Raw genomic sequence first — 13,190 nt, 5'->3', positions numbered from 1 at the left:
GTGATGACCACAGTAATTTCCCATAGGAATCCCAGGCAAATACTGTTTGCTACTGTTAACTTTTTAGTTTTCTTTAAAAATACTTTCCAGGAATAATTCAATTTGAGATAGATTTCTGATGAACCCGTACTAAAAAGGGGTTCTGCCATGGGAACTTCCCAGAGCTACTCTACATTAAATTTTGATTTGGTGAGTTCATTTACATTTCCTGCTAGAGCCATGTCCCTTTGAACATTCCCTTTATACTTAGATGGTCTGTTAGCCCTAAAGCCTTTCTGGCAGGCTTACTGCTCCTGTTGGGTTTTAAAAAGCATTTGATGCCTGCCATTATGCTTTTAGCAAATTGTTCCTCAAGATCTTTATCTTTTTCTTTCTGCAAATATCTAAACCTGACTTCAGTGTTAGAAATGGGTCCTTGGCAGTGTGTAACAATTTACTGTTCTGTGTATTTTCAGTACCCCTAAAGTGATTCCCATTTTTAGTAGGTCCTTAGGCATCTTTGAAACATGATTAATAGCACTAGATATCTTCTGAGCAGAGAAGTAGTAAACTTACAAGTAGATTTTCAAAGCTTCCCTGTTTACCATTCCCCGTGACCTGTGTTCCTCCATAAAAAATATCTGATTAAAGTTAGAGAAACCCACTTTCTGCTGGTGTTTCACCATACCTGTTGTGCTGTCTATGTGTCCAAAACTCTCTTTTTAAGTTTGTTCATTAGGTTTATCTTTAAGTCAGTACTGCTTATCTTGCTGTGATATCTTTTCACATTTAAATTTTTTTTTTTTTAGAATTTCTTTATAGAAAAAATGAGGATCAGATTTTTTTCAGGAGTAGATGAAATTATGCTACAAGTCTTTCTGTAGAAACTTATTTATTTTTAAAATGGATCACAATGGTAACAAGTAAAAGAACTGTGTGAATTTTTTCCTTTGTAGATTTCCGGACCTGTCTACAATTTCACTGGCTGTATACAAGTTATAGAAATCAATAATGTGGGACCTTTCAGATTCTCTGATGCTGTGGAAAGAAATAATCTTGACGATTGCAGGTAAACTGCCCTCTATGCCTTTTCAAATTGAAAGAAACTGTTTGTGCTGATTTTTCTTTCTTCCTTACACAGGGTGACCATTTTAGATAATTACAACAATAGTTACAGAGAAAAAGATAGAAAAAACCCTAGAGAGGCGATATTGTGCTTTCTTTTATGCTTTTGAAGCATTTTCTTTATGGAAGATGCTTTTTTTGCAGAGTAGTTCAATTAAGCTTGACAGCACATTTAGAGCGAGTTGTCACCCACTGAATGCTGAAACATAGTGTAGTAAGAAAGATAATCTGCAAAAAAATATAGGAACAGAGAGCAGGGTGATGTGCTGGCTGTGTTTTACTTATGATTTCAGGATTTCTATTAATCTTGTAACAAATTTGGATGACCTGCTACAGTTACTATACAAGAGACTGTGAACAATGCTAGAAAGCATTGTTTTTGAATAAGTTTAAAATCCCCAGTTGATTTCATTTTTACATATTCACATCACTACTGGTTATGCATTGATTTAAATAAAAGGCTACACAGGGGTAATGGGGTACATTATGATTCTGTTCTGGAATATAATAGATTTGAACATGGAAAAGTGGAAAGCAAAATAAAACAGAGGTGAATTGCATTTGTAGGTAATTAGGCCTTTCAGAATAGAATATCACCCTAGAGAACATTATATAAGCCTTTTTACTTGTGGTTTTTTTTCCTAAAATTTACAAATTTTTTTTATTAATGTTCATGAGCTTGTTTAAACAACATCTTAGAAAGCTAGTGGCACCTGGCTAGATCATTAATTAAGGACTCGTGAGACCTGAACTCTGCACCCTTTAAGTTCCATTTTATTTGGAATATGCTCTCTAAGTGCATTTAACAAATGGTTGTGGGTCTAGATCCTGCACAAAATAGAGAATCGTGCAAAAAATGGAGAACCCTGCCTAAGAAAGAAGTGATGGCTCCACTCTTGTCTTTCTGCACATTTTTTCCTAGTCAGAACTATGGTCTCCTTCAAAATGAGGGCACATATTCTTGTCTGTGAAACTATGCCTCTGTGCAGAACTAAAAATTCAGAAGGTAGAAAGCAAGTGAGGAAGCAACTTCATATCTTTAATTCAGGTATTAACTTAGGTGGACAAAAATCTTGACTTCAAGGGCTATCTATGTATTAGAAATATAATAATAATGGGGAAAAAGTCATAAACCATCTCAGTTGTCACCTCAAATTAGTAGTTAGGAAATTGTTCTCCATTTTGCATATGCAGTAGAACTTTGATATCACAAATCCTATGCAAGATGTAGCTCTGTTTTTTAAACTACTAGATAAAAGAGGGATAACTTTAAAATCAGGACTGTTACCATCTTTTTACTTTCTTTCGTTCTCCATAATACTTTCTCTGAGCTGGCTGTCTACATCTTTGGGTTTTACGACACTATTCTTTTTTTACAGTTTTTTCTATTGAATAGTTTATATAACTATTCCTTTAAGAACCAATATCCTTCAAGAAACAAGGACTTATGAGACCTGCTTTGTCCAGTCTGTGTATATAGCAGAGAGAGGGATATAGGCGGGAAAAAGAAAACTTGTAAGAAAATTGACTTTGTTCCTTTTTAAATTTGTTTAATAGCATGCTATATTATCTGTTATAATCTATAGAATTATATTACAAGATTTATTGCATTTTGTATTGAATCTGGTACTTCCCTTCATAGTCAATTAGAATATAAATATGGCTTATGTGGTATAATATAGACATTAAAGATCACTATATTTGAATCAGAACTTACTGACTACAGTCTGGGACTGTTTCTTGCAAATACTATGTTTATCTTACTGATTAGGTGAGTAAAATGGCACAATAATTTGTATAGAAGAACTGTGGAAATAGTCTTGTATATAAAAGGATACTGGAAGGATACTGGCTCATCTCAATCCTCTATGTTAAGCAACATGTTTCTTTTACCTCCTGGTTTCCTCAGAATGCTGCAGATGAATCTGACAGTGTCCAGCCCCATGCAGTCCACAGAGACCTGGCACCATCCTGGTCCAAACCAGAGTTATTCCTCTCTGAAAAGCTAAATTTCAACAGTTGAAATTGTTGGAATTAGTTTGTTGAAATTCAGAGTAATTTTAACAGAAAATTGAAATTAGTCTGAATTTCCCTTGGTGGGAAGGGAAGTGCATGGGAGTGGATTGTGGAGAAGCCTGGCAAGCATTCTCCTTACTCATTCCTGCCCTGTGACACATGAATTTCACAGAATCACAGAATATGCTGAGTTGGAAGGGACCCACAAGGACCATCGAGTCCAATTCCTGCCCTGCACAGGACCATCCCCAAGAGTCATGCCATGTGCCTGAGAGTATCATTCAAATGCTTCTTGAACTGTGTCAGGCTTGGTGCTGTGACCACTTTCCTGGGGAACCTGTTCCATATCTGTTCACACATGGCAGCTAACATCATTCTTTGCTTTTCACTTTAGGTATAACCCACATTCATCCCGACATCATCAGTCCTTACATATAAAGACTCCTTCCCAGAAAGCACCTAGGAAGCTCAGCTGTTGTTCTCTTTTCCCAAGACAGGCTTCTGGGGAAGATAGATTTATTCTGAGAAAGAAGGAGAAAGTGGTTGAAGAAAGTTGCTTAAATAACACCAATACAAATAGCTAGTGAATACTGGAAAGCCTATTGTATTTGCAGAAATCATGTTCTGTAGATGCAACATTGCTACAGTTGGAGCTACCTGATAGCAGCAGAGAACTCTACAGTGTGGCAGACAAAGCAAACCAATTTCTTCCTGCAAGAACATGCCTGTATATTGCCAGGTAGTGGCACTAATTATTTCTGTTCTTGCTGTGGTAGTTTTTCTTTAATTGACCTTCTGCTTATCATCACCTGTTTGTAGACTTCTAATCTTTTTGAATTCCCCTGTTTTTGTGTACTTAGCCATTCTGTAGTGGCACTGATTTACCCTGCTGGCTTTTGCCCTTCTGGGTGCCCCAGCAGCAGGGGTTATTATTGTGGACATGCTGACACTTCTTAAAATGAAAAGGTTTGTGAGTAAATGTTAAACTTATGATTTTTTAATAGGTTTGAAATTTACTCAAATGTGTTCTGTGATTTATTTTTTTTAATGGATGTACTTGAATTTTAAAATACCAAAGCATGATCTAATATATGCAATGAATATAGAGAACTTTCAAAAATATATTTTAGAAACGGTTCATTAACCTTTCCAAAACTATTGATATCACTACTTCAGGATAGGTCACTACCTTTCATAGGATATTACATACTTTATGTTGCTTATCTCAGAGATTTACATTCCAGTTTAAAAAATGTTCAGAATTAAGAAACGTAAAAAATTACATCATAACATTAATTTCACTGTCATACATATCTAGCTGTCTAGTGTCTAAAATGCCCTAAATATATTAGGGCAAGAATGCTATTTGTTCCTTTAGAATTCTATTTTGTAATGCAAATATCATATGCTACAAAGAAGGGAGAATTATTTTAACTTGGTAGAACTAAATTGGAGATGGGGGTAACATGGAAATTATATTTTATGTCATTTTGGAAACAGGTGCTAAATTCTACTTGGAATTCAGGAAGATAATTGATACAGGCAGCATTAGGCAATTGGAAGAGATTAAAGACCAACAACTTACAATGTCTTTGTCATTCGGAAAAATGCAAGATTTCTGCGCATGCTCAGAAGCACTGAGGTTTCAGACATGAGCCTTCAACTCAGCTAATCTGTTAAGGTCATGGCCCAGATCCTTCTGCTATTCACATGCATCACTGTTTAAGCCTGGAGCTCACCCATATGCTATAATACATGATACCACAAGGAGAGAGAACAGGTAGAAGTGATTTACTGCACTGAGCAATGCTCATCAGAGCTTCCTGCCATAGGATGTAACCAAGGTGAAGCAGGAAAGAGCAGAATAATGGTATGGGTAGGAGAATGAGTTAAAAGTTTGACTCTCTGAGAGAAGATTTGCAGCCATAAAAGTACTCTGAGTTACAAAGTTCTGCTTTCAGGAAAGGTTGTAATGCAACTGTATCAATTAGTAAAGGTCAGACTCCAAAATATAGTTTTCTAAAATTATCCTAGACTACATACTTAAATAAATCTTGTCAAAGTTTATTTTAAGATTCTGTTTAAACTATACCTGTCTCAAAGTTATGAATATATAGGTAATATATAATTGATATTATATCATGACCAACAGTAGTAGTAGAAAGAATTGGAAATAACAGATCTCTGATGACATTTTTAATAAATGGAATCGCTTTTTTTTTGTCTTCTTCTGAAGCAAGTGAGATACTTGTGATGTGTTAATGCAATATAAAGCATCTTGAAGTGTTTCAGAAAATGGTGCTGGAATAGATTTGCAGGATAAATGACTATCACTTCCAGATAAAGTTCAGATGACAGATATAAATGAAGCTTTGAGTCCCAGTATTAAAAGCTGGTGTTTACTGCAGTTTGCTTCTGTTTTAGTGTCTGGGAGCTATGACTGCTATATATTGCTGTAAGAGCTTACTCTAACAGTTATTGCATTTACTAAATTCAAAGGTTCCAAACACACACACACACACACACACACATATAAAATATATACATGTGCATATATATCTGTACTTATACCTATCCAAGCCATGATTTGTTCACTTAAATGAAAAAACAATTCCCAGCTAGGAAACATAAACACTGCTTTCTCTTTCCCTGAGGGAAGTCTTACTGATGGATGCAAATGTATAAGAGTGATTTATACTTTCAGAGAGGAACTAATAAGCTGAATTCTTCATTACTGCCAACTGGACAGATTTTCTGGTTTTTTTTAAAGATTTTACTTTGCTGTTAATTTATCTTAAGATTTGTTCTCCAGGCTGAAACTGAGTTTTGTTTCAGCAAAGACACTGATTGCTATTTGCGTTTAGGAAAGAGGCTCTTGAAAGTGCATTACCCAAGTTCCATTCCACCATGAGGACTGATGAGTTTCCTAATATATGGCAATTTTCTCAAGAACTGTGCAATACATTTTGGAGAGTTTTACATTTTTTCAGTAAGCTCTCAGTTTCACTTTCCCCTCACTTATACACTTTCCAACAAGCTCCAAATCCCCTTCCTTGTGTGTGAGTACTCCCCTTTCCATTCTGTAGTTTTCTATGATATTTTACAAACATACACACATCCCAACACATTTAGGAAGTCAGTCTCCTGTGCAATTTCTCAGGATTTTTTCATCTGTTGAACTTCCTGTTTTTCAGAATATTATAAAACATCACAACTCAGAGCACCTGACACCAGGCATCTGAAGGTGTTTGATTTCTGTCTTTGGAATGAACTGCACACTTTAATAAAGAGGAAAGTTCAATCTACTGAAAGTTAATTTTCAGCCAATTGTGAAAGTCTTGCAGTTACCATTCCATACCTAGAAAGGAAAGTTTATATTGGTGCATTGTTAGAGTTTATCCTAAGAGTCTGTACAAGATTCAGGTAGGCTTAAAGAGTTTCTTCATATGAATCCACCTGAGCTGAAAATTTTAAAGTCAATCAAACATACAAGCTGGCTCAAAACCAAAAGGGAAATCACAGAGTTTCGAATTTAAGCTCTTCTGTCTACTTACATCTTAGTCTATGAATAAATGCAAGATCCTATAAAAAGCATTGAGCTTCTGTTGTATGTGAGACTCTAAGTCGTATTCTTACATCTCAACATCTCAATTCTTACATCTTATAACATTTGTATGTTTGTATTTTCTCATTAACAGTTTGAAGTTACATGTTTAATTCTGAAACAGAAAAAAACAAAAACAAAAAAATAATATACAGTGCTCCTCACCATTGTGGAAAAGAATGATTAAATGAAGAATACTGACACTACTTGGTTTTATTTATTTAATAGGTTTTATGAGTTTTCTGTGGTTAACATGGACACTAGACTAAATGTTTCTGAAATACAGAACTGAAGATAAAACTTCAGAAATATCATGCGTTTGTATTCACCACATATGTGCTTGATATTACGTTAATAACATTTCTGTGCAATTCTAAAGTAGTGATAACAATAATTTGTTCTTCTTTGTGCCTTTATTTTGTTGCTTTTTTTTCTCTCTCATCAATTGCTTTTTCTGGCTGATAACCTTGTCTGTGTGTTTCTAATTGCCTCTTACTCATCTTCCAGGGCCTGGGTTCCTTTTATATGCTTTCGTCTTCTTTACTTGATTTGCTCTTCTTGATTTCCTTCATCTTTTACAATGTTTGTTTGTAATATTTTCTTTTTCCTTTTGCTGTCCTGTGCAGTTTTCTTTCTGCTCTCTATCTGTACACGAATTCTGACTATTTTTCTGTTACCTTTTATTCCTCTTCTGGCATTCCTGGTCAGTGATAGACTTCAATGTTTAAAAAGAAAAAGAAAAAAAAAGAAAGAAGTGATAGATCTAATCTTTCCTACTGATATAAATCCTCAAAGTCACTGTAAATTGTTGTATAAGCCCTTTACCTTAATCTTTTGAAGTATTCTGTGAAAATTTTTTCTGACGGATATTAGACAAATCCATGTGTCAAATATATGCAGGTGAGGTAATATATGTTTGTAAACATTACATTTCTCTCCTTGTTTCTGGAAAAGATTGTCTTTCATCAGGATACCACAAAACTAATATTAATCTTCTTTGGGACTCTCTATTTCTAGATTAGTAATCCTATTTGGCAATATTTATCTTTATCTTACTTATCCTTCTGTAACTTTAGGCATATGCATTATACCAACAGAAGATTGTTTCCTAATTCTGTCAGCAGAATTCGGTGGCAGTCACTGTCTGTTAGTACGTCTGTAATGAACAACAGTAATGAGATCACGATTTCTGCTGGAATTACCAGGCACTTGCATGGAAGCTAATAAGACAGGTCTTAAAGGACACCATGCATTTTTTCCTTCCATTTTTATCAAAGAGGCATTTGCAAATATAAATGTTGATGCATGCATAGAATGCCTAAATCTGAGACAGTTTGTTTTTGCAAGTAAATAATATGTCAAATTTTTTGGAAAACACTCTGACACAGTTGTGCAAAAAGGAAATATTTTTGTAAATATGAGCAACAGATTTTTTTTATGAAGTTGTCTTTCCATTACTGTTCATGTGTACTTCATTATTTTATAGTGTTTTGACTTTGTGTGCCAAAGAAAAAGTTCCAGTGCTGGAGCAATGCTGTTTTGCACTCCTGTCACACTTTTGGATCTATTTTTTTTCACTTATATAATATTTAATATCTCCAGTTACTGGTGATTCCTACTCTAGATTACTAAATTTACTAATGGAATTCATAAAGCTTCTTTCACCCCAAATACTTAACCATTGCGTATAAACTGATCCCTTCATACGTCACAGAATCACGGCATCACAGAATCACAGAATGGGAAACTTTGGAAGGGGTTGCACTGAGCAGAACACATATTATAGAGCTGAGTTTGTTCACATCCAGCTATATTACATCCAGCTTTGGGGTCCCCAAACAAGAAAGACGGGGACCTACTGGACCGAGTCCAGAGGAGGGCCACTAAGTTGATCGCTGGACTGGAAACACCTCCCCTGTGTAGATAGGTTGAGAGAGTTGGGGCTGTTCAGTCTGGAGAAAAGAAGGTTCTGGGGAGACCTTATAGGACCTTCCAGTATCTAAAAGGGGCCTACAAGAAAGCTGGAGAGGGACTTTTTATGAGGGCATGTAGTGGTAAGAAAAGAGGGAATGGTTTTCAACTGAAGGAGGGTAGGTTTAGATTAGATAATAGGAACAAATTCTTTACTGTAAGGGTGGTATGGCACTGGAGAATGTTACTCACAGAAGATGTGGATGCCCCATCCCTGGAAGAGTTCAAGGCCAGGTTGGATGGGGCTCTGAGCAACCTGTCTAGTGGAAGGTGTCCCTGCCAATGGTAGGGCAGGGTTGGAACTAGCTGATCTTTAGGATCCTTTTCAGCCCAAGTCATTCTATGGCTCTGATTCTAACTAGGAAGGAGAAATATGTGTTAAAGGCTTCTGTTACAGCAAGAGTCTTTATCTGCTATGCCTTCTTTACACTGAGTAGTAGATTCAAAGCCCCACAAACTATGATTAAAGTCACTGTATCCTTCTGTAGCACATTCTTAAATGGTAATTTGATGGTTGAAGAGGTGTAGGATTTCAGCTGTTTATTTTTAGCTCCAGCAAATGAGAAGGATCCCTTTTTTGCTTTACATCAAAGATCATAGTTCCAGGAACACTACAGATTGCCACAACATTTGCGTTGCTCTAGGTTATCAACAGCGTTCACTACCTTCTGCCAAGTTGCTTTGACTATTTATACTTCCCTGGAAATTCAGTTATCCGAACAAGAACCGTTCTTAAACATGATTAACTTCTGAAATGTAAAAGCATAAAAAAGTATAAGAAAAGACATCTTAAAGATTTATGAGAGACTCATTTGTTCATGAATTAAGGTAACTTTTTCATTTCAGATTTCAGCACAAGTTCTCCTAAAATCAAAGTGTTATTATCAACATAAAAATAGAAATTATTTGATACAATTTAAAAAAATGAATTGGGTTGAAAATATACCAACTTTCCTGTAAAACTTGAGCAGATTCACAAACTAGAAGCTAAATTTAAAGCCATTTTTCAAAGTTCTTAAAACTTCACTAAGTATATTTTTCACAGCATTGTCATAGCCATTGAAATACTCTTTGCAAACTTTACCTTAATTCTTAACAAAAATTATCTTAGCCACACAAGGCATCAAGTGGTATGGTTCAGTAACTTCCTGAAATAATCACTAAGACTTCTAATCAGACAAGTATGTGACTAATAAAACCCTCTTCTACTTTCTTAGAATAGAGAAAAATTATCTCAGTTTTGTTCTGTCCATCTAAAACTTGCAGATGGGTGCAGGAATGGTTTGACAAAATTATACTTTGAGAATATTTCCCTATATATCTAGTCTTACATTTATTATGAACTGTGGTTCAGAAAAGCCAAGTATATCATAGAAGGAATTATCTAAAACCAATTGAATGGTAAAAGAAATTATCTTACATGCTTTCTTTATTGAACTACAGTCACACTTAGATTTAGCGCTAGCATTTGCTGCCATTCCAAGTTACAGAAATCTAGAAATAGAGAAGAAGTATTTTGTTATATACTCACAAATAATTAAACTTTGGAACAGGTTTCCATGACTTTCATGTTATGTGCAGAAAGTGCCTCGTAATGGAGCTGTAGTTGCTCCTATTATTATATTAGACTGTATTGTGAGGAGAGGCATATTAGAGAGAATAGGTAAGAATGAGAGTCATACTGAAAGGAATAATTTGCCTACTGGAAGCTTGAATCAATGTAATACTTTTGTCATATGAATTTGATACAGAAGTAATAAGGAATCTTCAGAGTTGCCTTGAACTGTTAACAGACAGAATATCAAGAGAAAAGTTTGGAAGTTCAGTTTTATTCTACCTAGCAGCTTTCTGCTGGCATCCATCCCATGTCCTTCACTGTGTCAGTGAACTGACTGAGTGACTCATAAAGTATTTGTAGGTTTGTAAAAATCTCATTTAACAAAGCTAAAACATGAAACAATGAGTGTCACAAAACCTTCTGTGATTTTATAGAAAAAAAAGCTACCACAAATAATATTCTACTTTTTGAAAAGTATTTTGTAATTTTTTATAATTAAAAGGATGATTTGAGCTTCTCTTTGGTAGAGCACTTTTAATAACAACTATTCATTTCAGGTCTAAAAATTAGTCAAGAATTGACATTTTTAAAACAGGGGTTTTTTTAAGATGTACCTTACATTTTTAAGATAAAAAAATGTTCTTTACAATTATATATATTGTGAGCCTATAAATCCAAATCTGATATATTAATATGCAATCAACCTAATAAAAGGTATTTAAATTAAAATAGAAATCATCTAAAGTTGCTCAAACATTTCAGAAAAGGAAAGTCTGAAAAAAGGAGATATTAGTAATTTTTTGAAATTATTTTTGTACAAAACTTCATCTTTAAATTACTGGCCAAACTCCAAAGCAAGAGCAATATCCTGAAGAGCTGCTTTTAGCTAAAGTAGAAAAGCAACTCAATGTAAGTTTCTGGGGCAAAATGATAAATGTGATTTCTGTGTGTCTGAACAAGAAAGAAGGAAGATTAATTCATTTCTGTGTACACTATTGATTGTGATATTGGTTGTACTGTATTTCATTGTGTATTGGTGTGCAATGGAGCAGTACCTAAAAAATATAAAGAATAAAGGTATAATTAAAAAAAAAGGTATGCAGAAAGATACTTTAGTAATTCAGTCTTAGTTTTTTTCTAACATATGACTGAGGTGATTATAGTGTATACGAAGGTAGCACATGTGTTTAATGAGAAGAAGCACAACAGAGGAGGTTTCTTTAGCTCAGCAGAGACCAGTATGGTAAAACCAATGGCTGAAAGCTGTAAGCAGAAGGTCTAAATTGGTAATAACCCCCCAAAAAAAGCTGTAGTAATAACGATGATTAAAATTAGTACAAATTACCAATTGAAGTGGTGTCTTCTTCATGTATTGCTGTGTTAAAATTACACTGCATGTCTTTCTAGAAAGGGTTTTTAGGTAGCTTTAACTTAGTACAGTTGTAAATGCAGATTTGAGATGAACAGAAAAAATGGAACTGTGATGTAGATGCATTTTAAAAAAAGAAAGTAATTATGTGTAGAAAGGAATTAAAGAATAAATAAGCAGTCCTGAACGCAAAACACATGATGCAGGCATGATTGCATATCTACCATCTGTTGCTGAGTCATAAATTGTCTTATTATCAGGAATCTCTGCATCTTAGATGCCATCAATCTTAGGTCCTATAATAGAAAATATTAAACAAATTGATATAATATGTAAACATTTTTTTAAAAATATAATTATTTCTTATTTTAATACATTCTTGCTTAAATGACTGTGAATTGGATAGAATGTGTATTGACTGATAAATATATAAGGAAGTTATTATCTACGATGAATAAATGGGCTTCTCTGGGGAGCTGCTAAGCAAAATTTTATTTTCCACAGAGGATAGAGATTGTTTTTTAAGGTTGTAATATTAAGTAATGCAACACTAGAAAGATATATCATCCTTCAAAGGACCTTGGTTATAAACTTAAGAAAACAGTCTTATCCCTACAACAGATTACAGCAGAAAAACAAATATATTAACCTGTAAAAGACGCATTAATTTCCGTCCAAAATTCATATAAATATTTACAATTACCTAATTTCTCAAAACCTAAATTGATTATAAATAGTTTATGTGGGTTTTTTTCTGAATCTGTAACCTACAGGACTGTTTAATCTTATCCTGTCTGACTCTTGCTCTGCAGTACTGCAGATAAACAGTGCATCACTGCCCCCTGCAGCCTTGAAACACTAGTGTAACAGTTGAAAAAAACCCTGCTATTGATCTTTTTTGAAGTAACTATTCAGAAAAGGAACAACTTTAAATCATCTTGTATCCTTTCCTTTTTTGTCCTTCCTTCTGTAAAAGCAAAATCACAGCTCTTGAGTAAAGAAAAATGCTTCAGAAATGTAACAGAAAATTCAAGACAGATCTTGATATATTTGTGAGAATAAAAAATCTTTTTTTTCCTTCAAAAATTCTGGTATATATATGAAAAGTAGAAACCAGAACACAAGCAATTCAAAATATAAGTATAAACTTTAAAACAAATAGTTACAAAACGAAAGAAAGTCTGACTCTCAGAAGATCAATTTCTGTAATGTGCAGAATGTTCAGTGTATACAAAAATACTGTTTCATCTGTGCAAAACTGCAGTAGGTACTCATGTATATTTTCAACAATCTACTCAAAATCACACATGTAATATAAAAATAAGTTTGGGGTTTCTTTTCTCTCATTCATTTCCTACTCACATCTTTCCAAAGTCATTGGTAAATTTCTAGAGGCAATCTAAGTTATAGCTTTATGTATTTCTTTTGGAGCTCCAAAGTTTCAATGAAACAGTGGTTAGCAATAGTAGAAATGTAAAGTAATTTGTCTGTGTATGGGGAAAAGGAAGGTTTTCAGCTCACAAAACCATGATCTATTAAATTTACCAGCCATGCCAAAAAGAGGACGT

At 34.2% G+C, this 13,190-nt stretch overlaps 1 protein-coding gene across 1 annotated transcript in view; it reads left to right on the top strand.

The window, feature by feature from the left end:
- Positions 1 to 13,190, top strand: part of EYS (eyes shut homolog) — a 671,723-nt gene that overhangs the window by 441,962 nt on the left and 216,571 nt on the right. Inside the window, exon 26 of the mRNA XM_051778236.1 lies at positions 936 to 1,048. Coding sequence (XP_051634196.1) covers positions 936 to 1,048 — 113 coding nt within the window. The remainder of the gene's footprint in view (positions 1 to 935; positions 1,049 to 13,190) is intronic.

The sequence above is a fragment of the Manacus candei genome, unplaced genomic scaffold (assembly GCF_025592945.1).
Source record: "Manacus candei isolate 608988 ecotype Guabito, Panama unplaced genomic scaffold, ASM2559294v1 h1tg000011l, whole genome shotgun sequence".
NCBI lineage: Eukaryota > Metazoa > Chordata > Aves > Passeriformes > Pipridae > Manacus > Manacus candei.
This window is presented reverse-complemented; position numbering and strand designations above follow the sequence as displayed.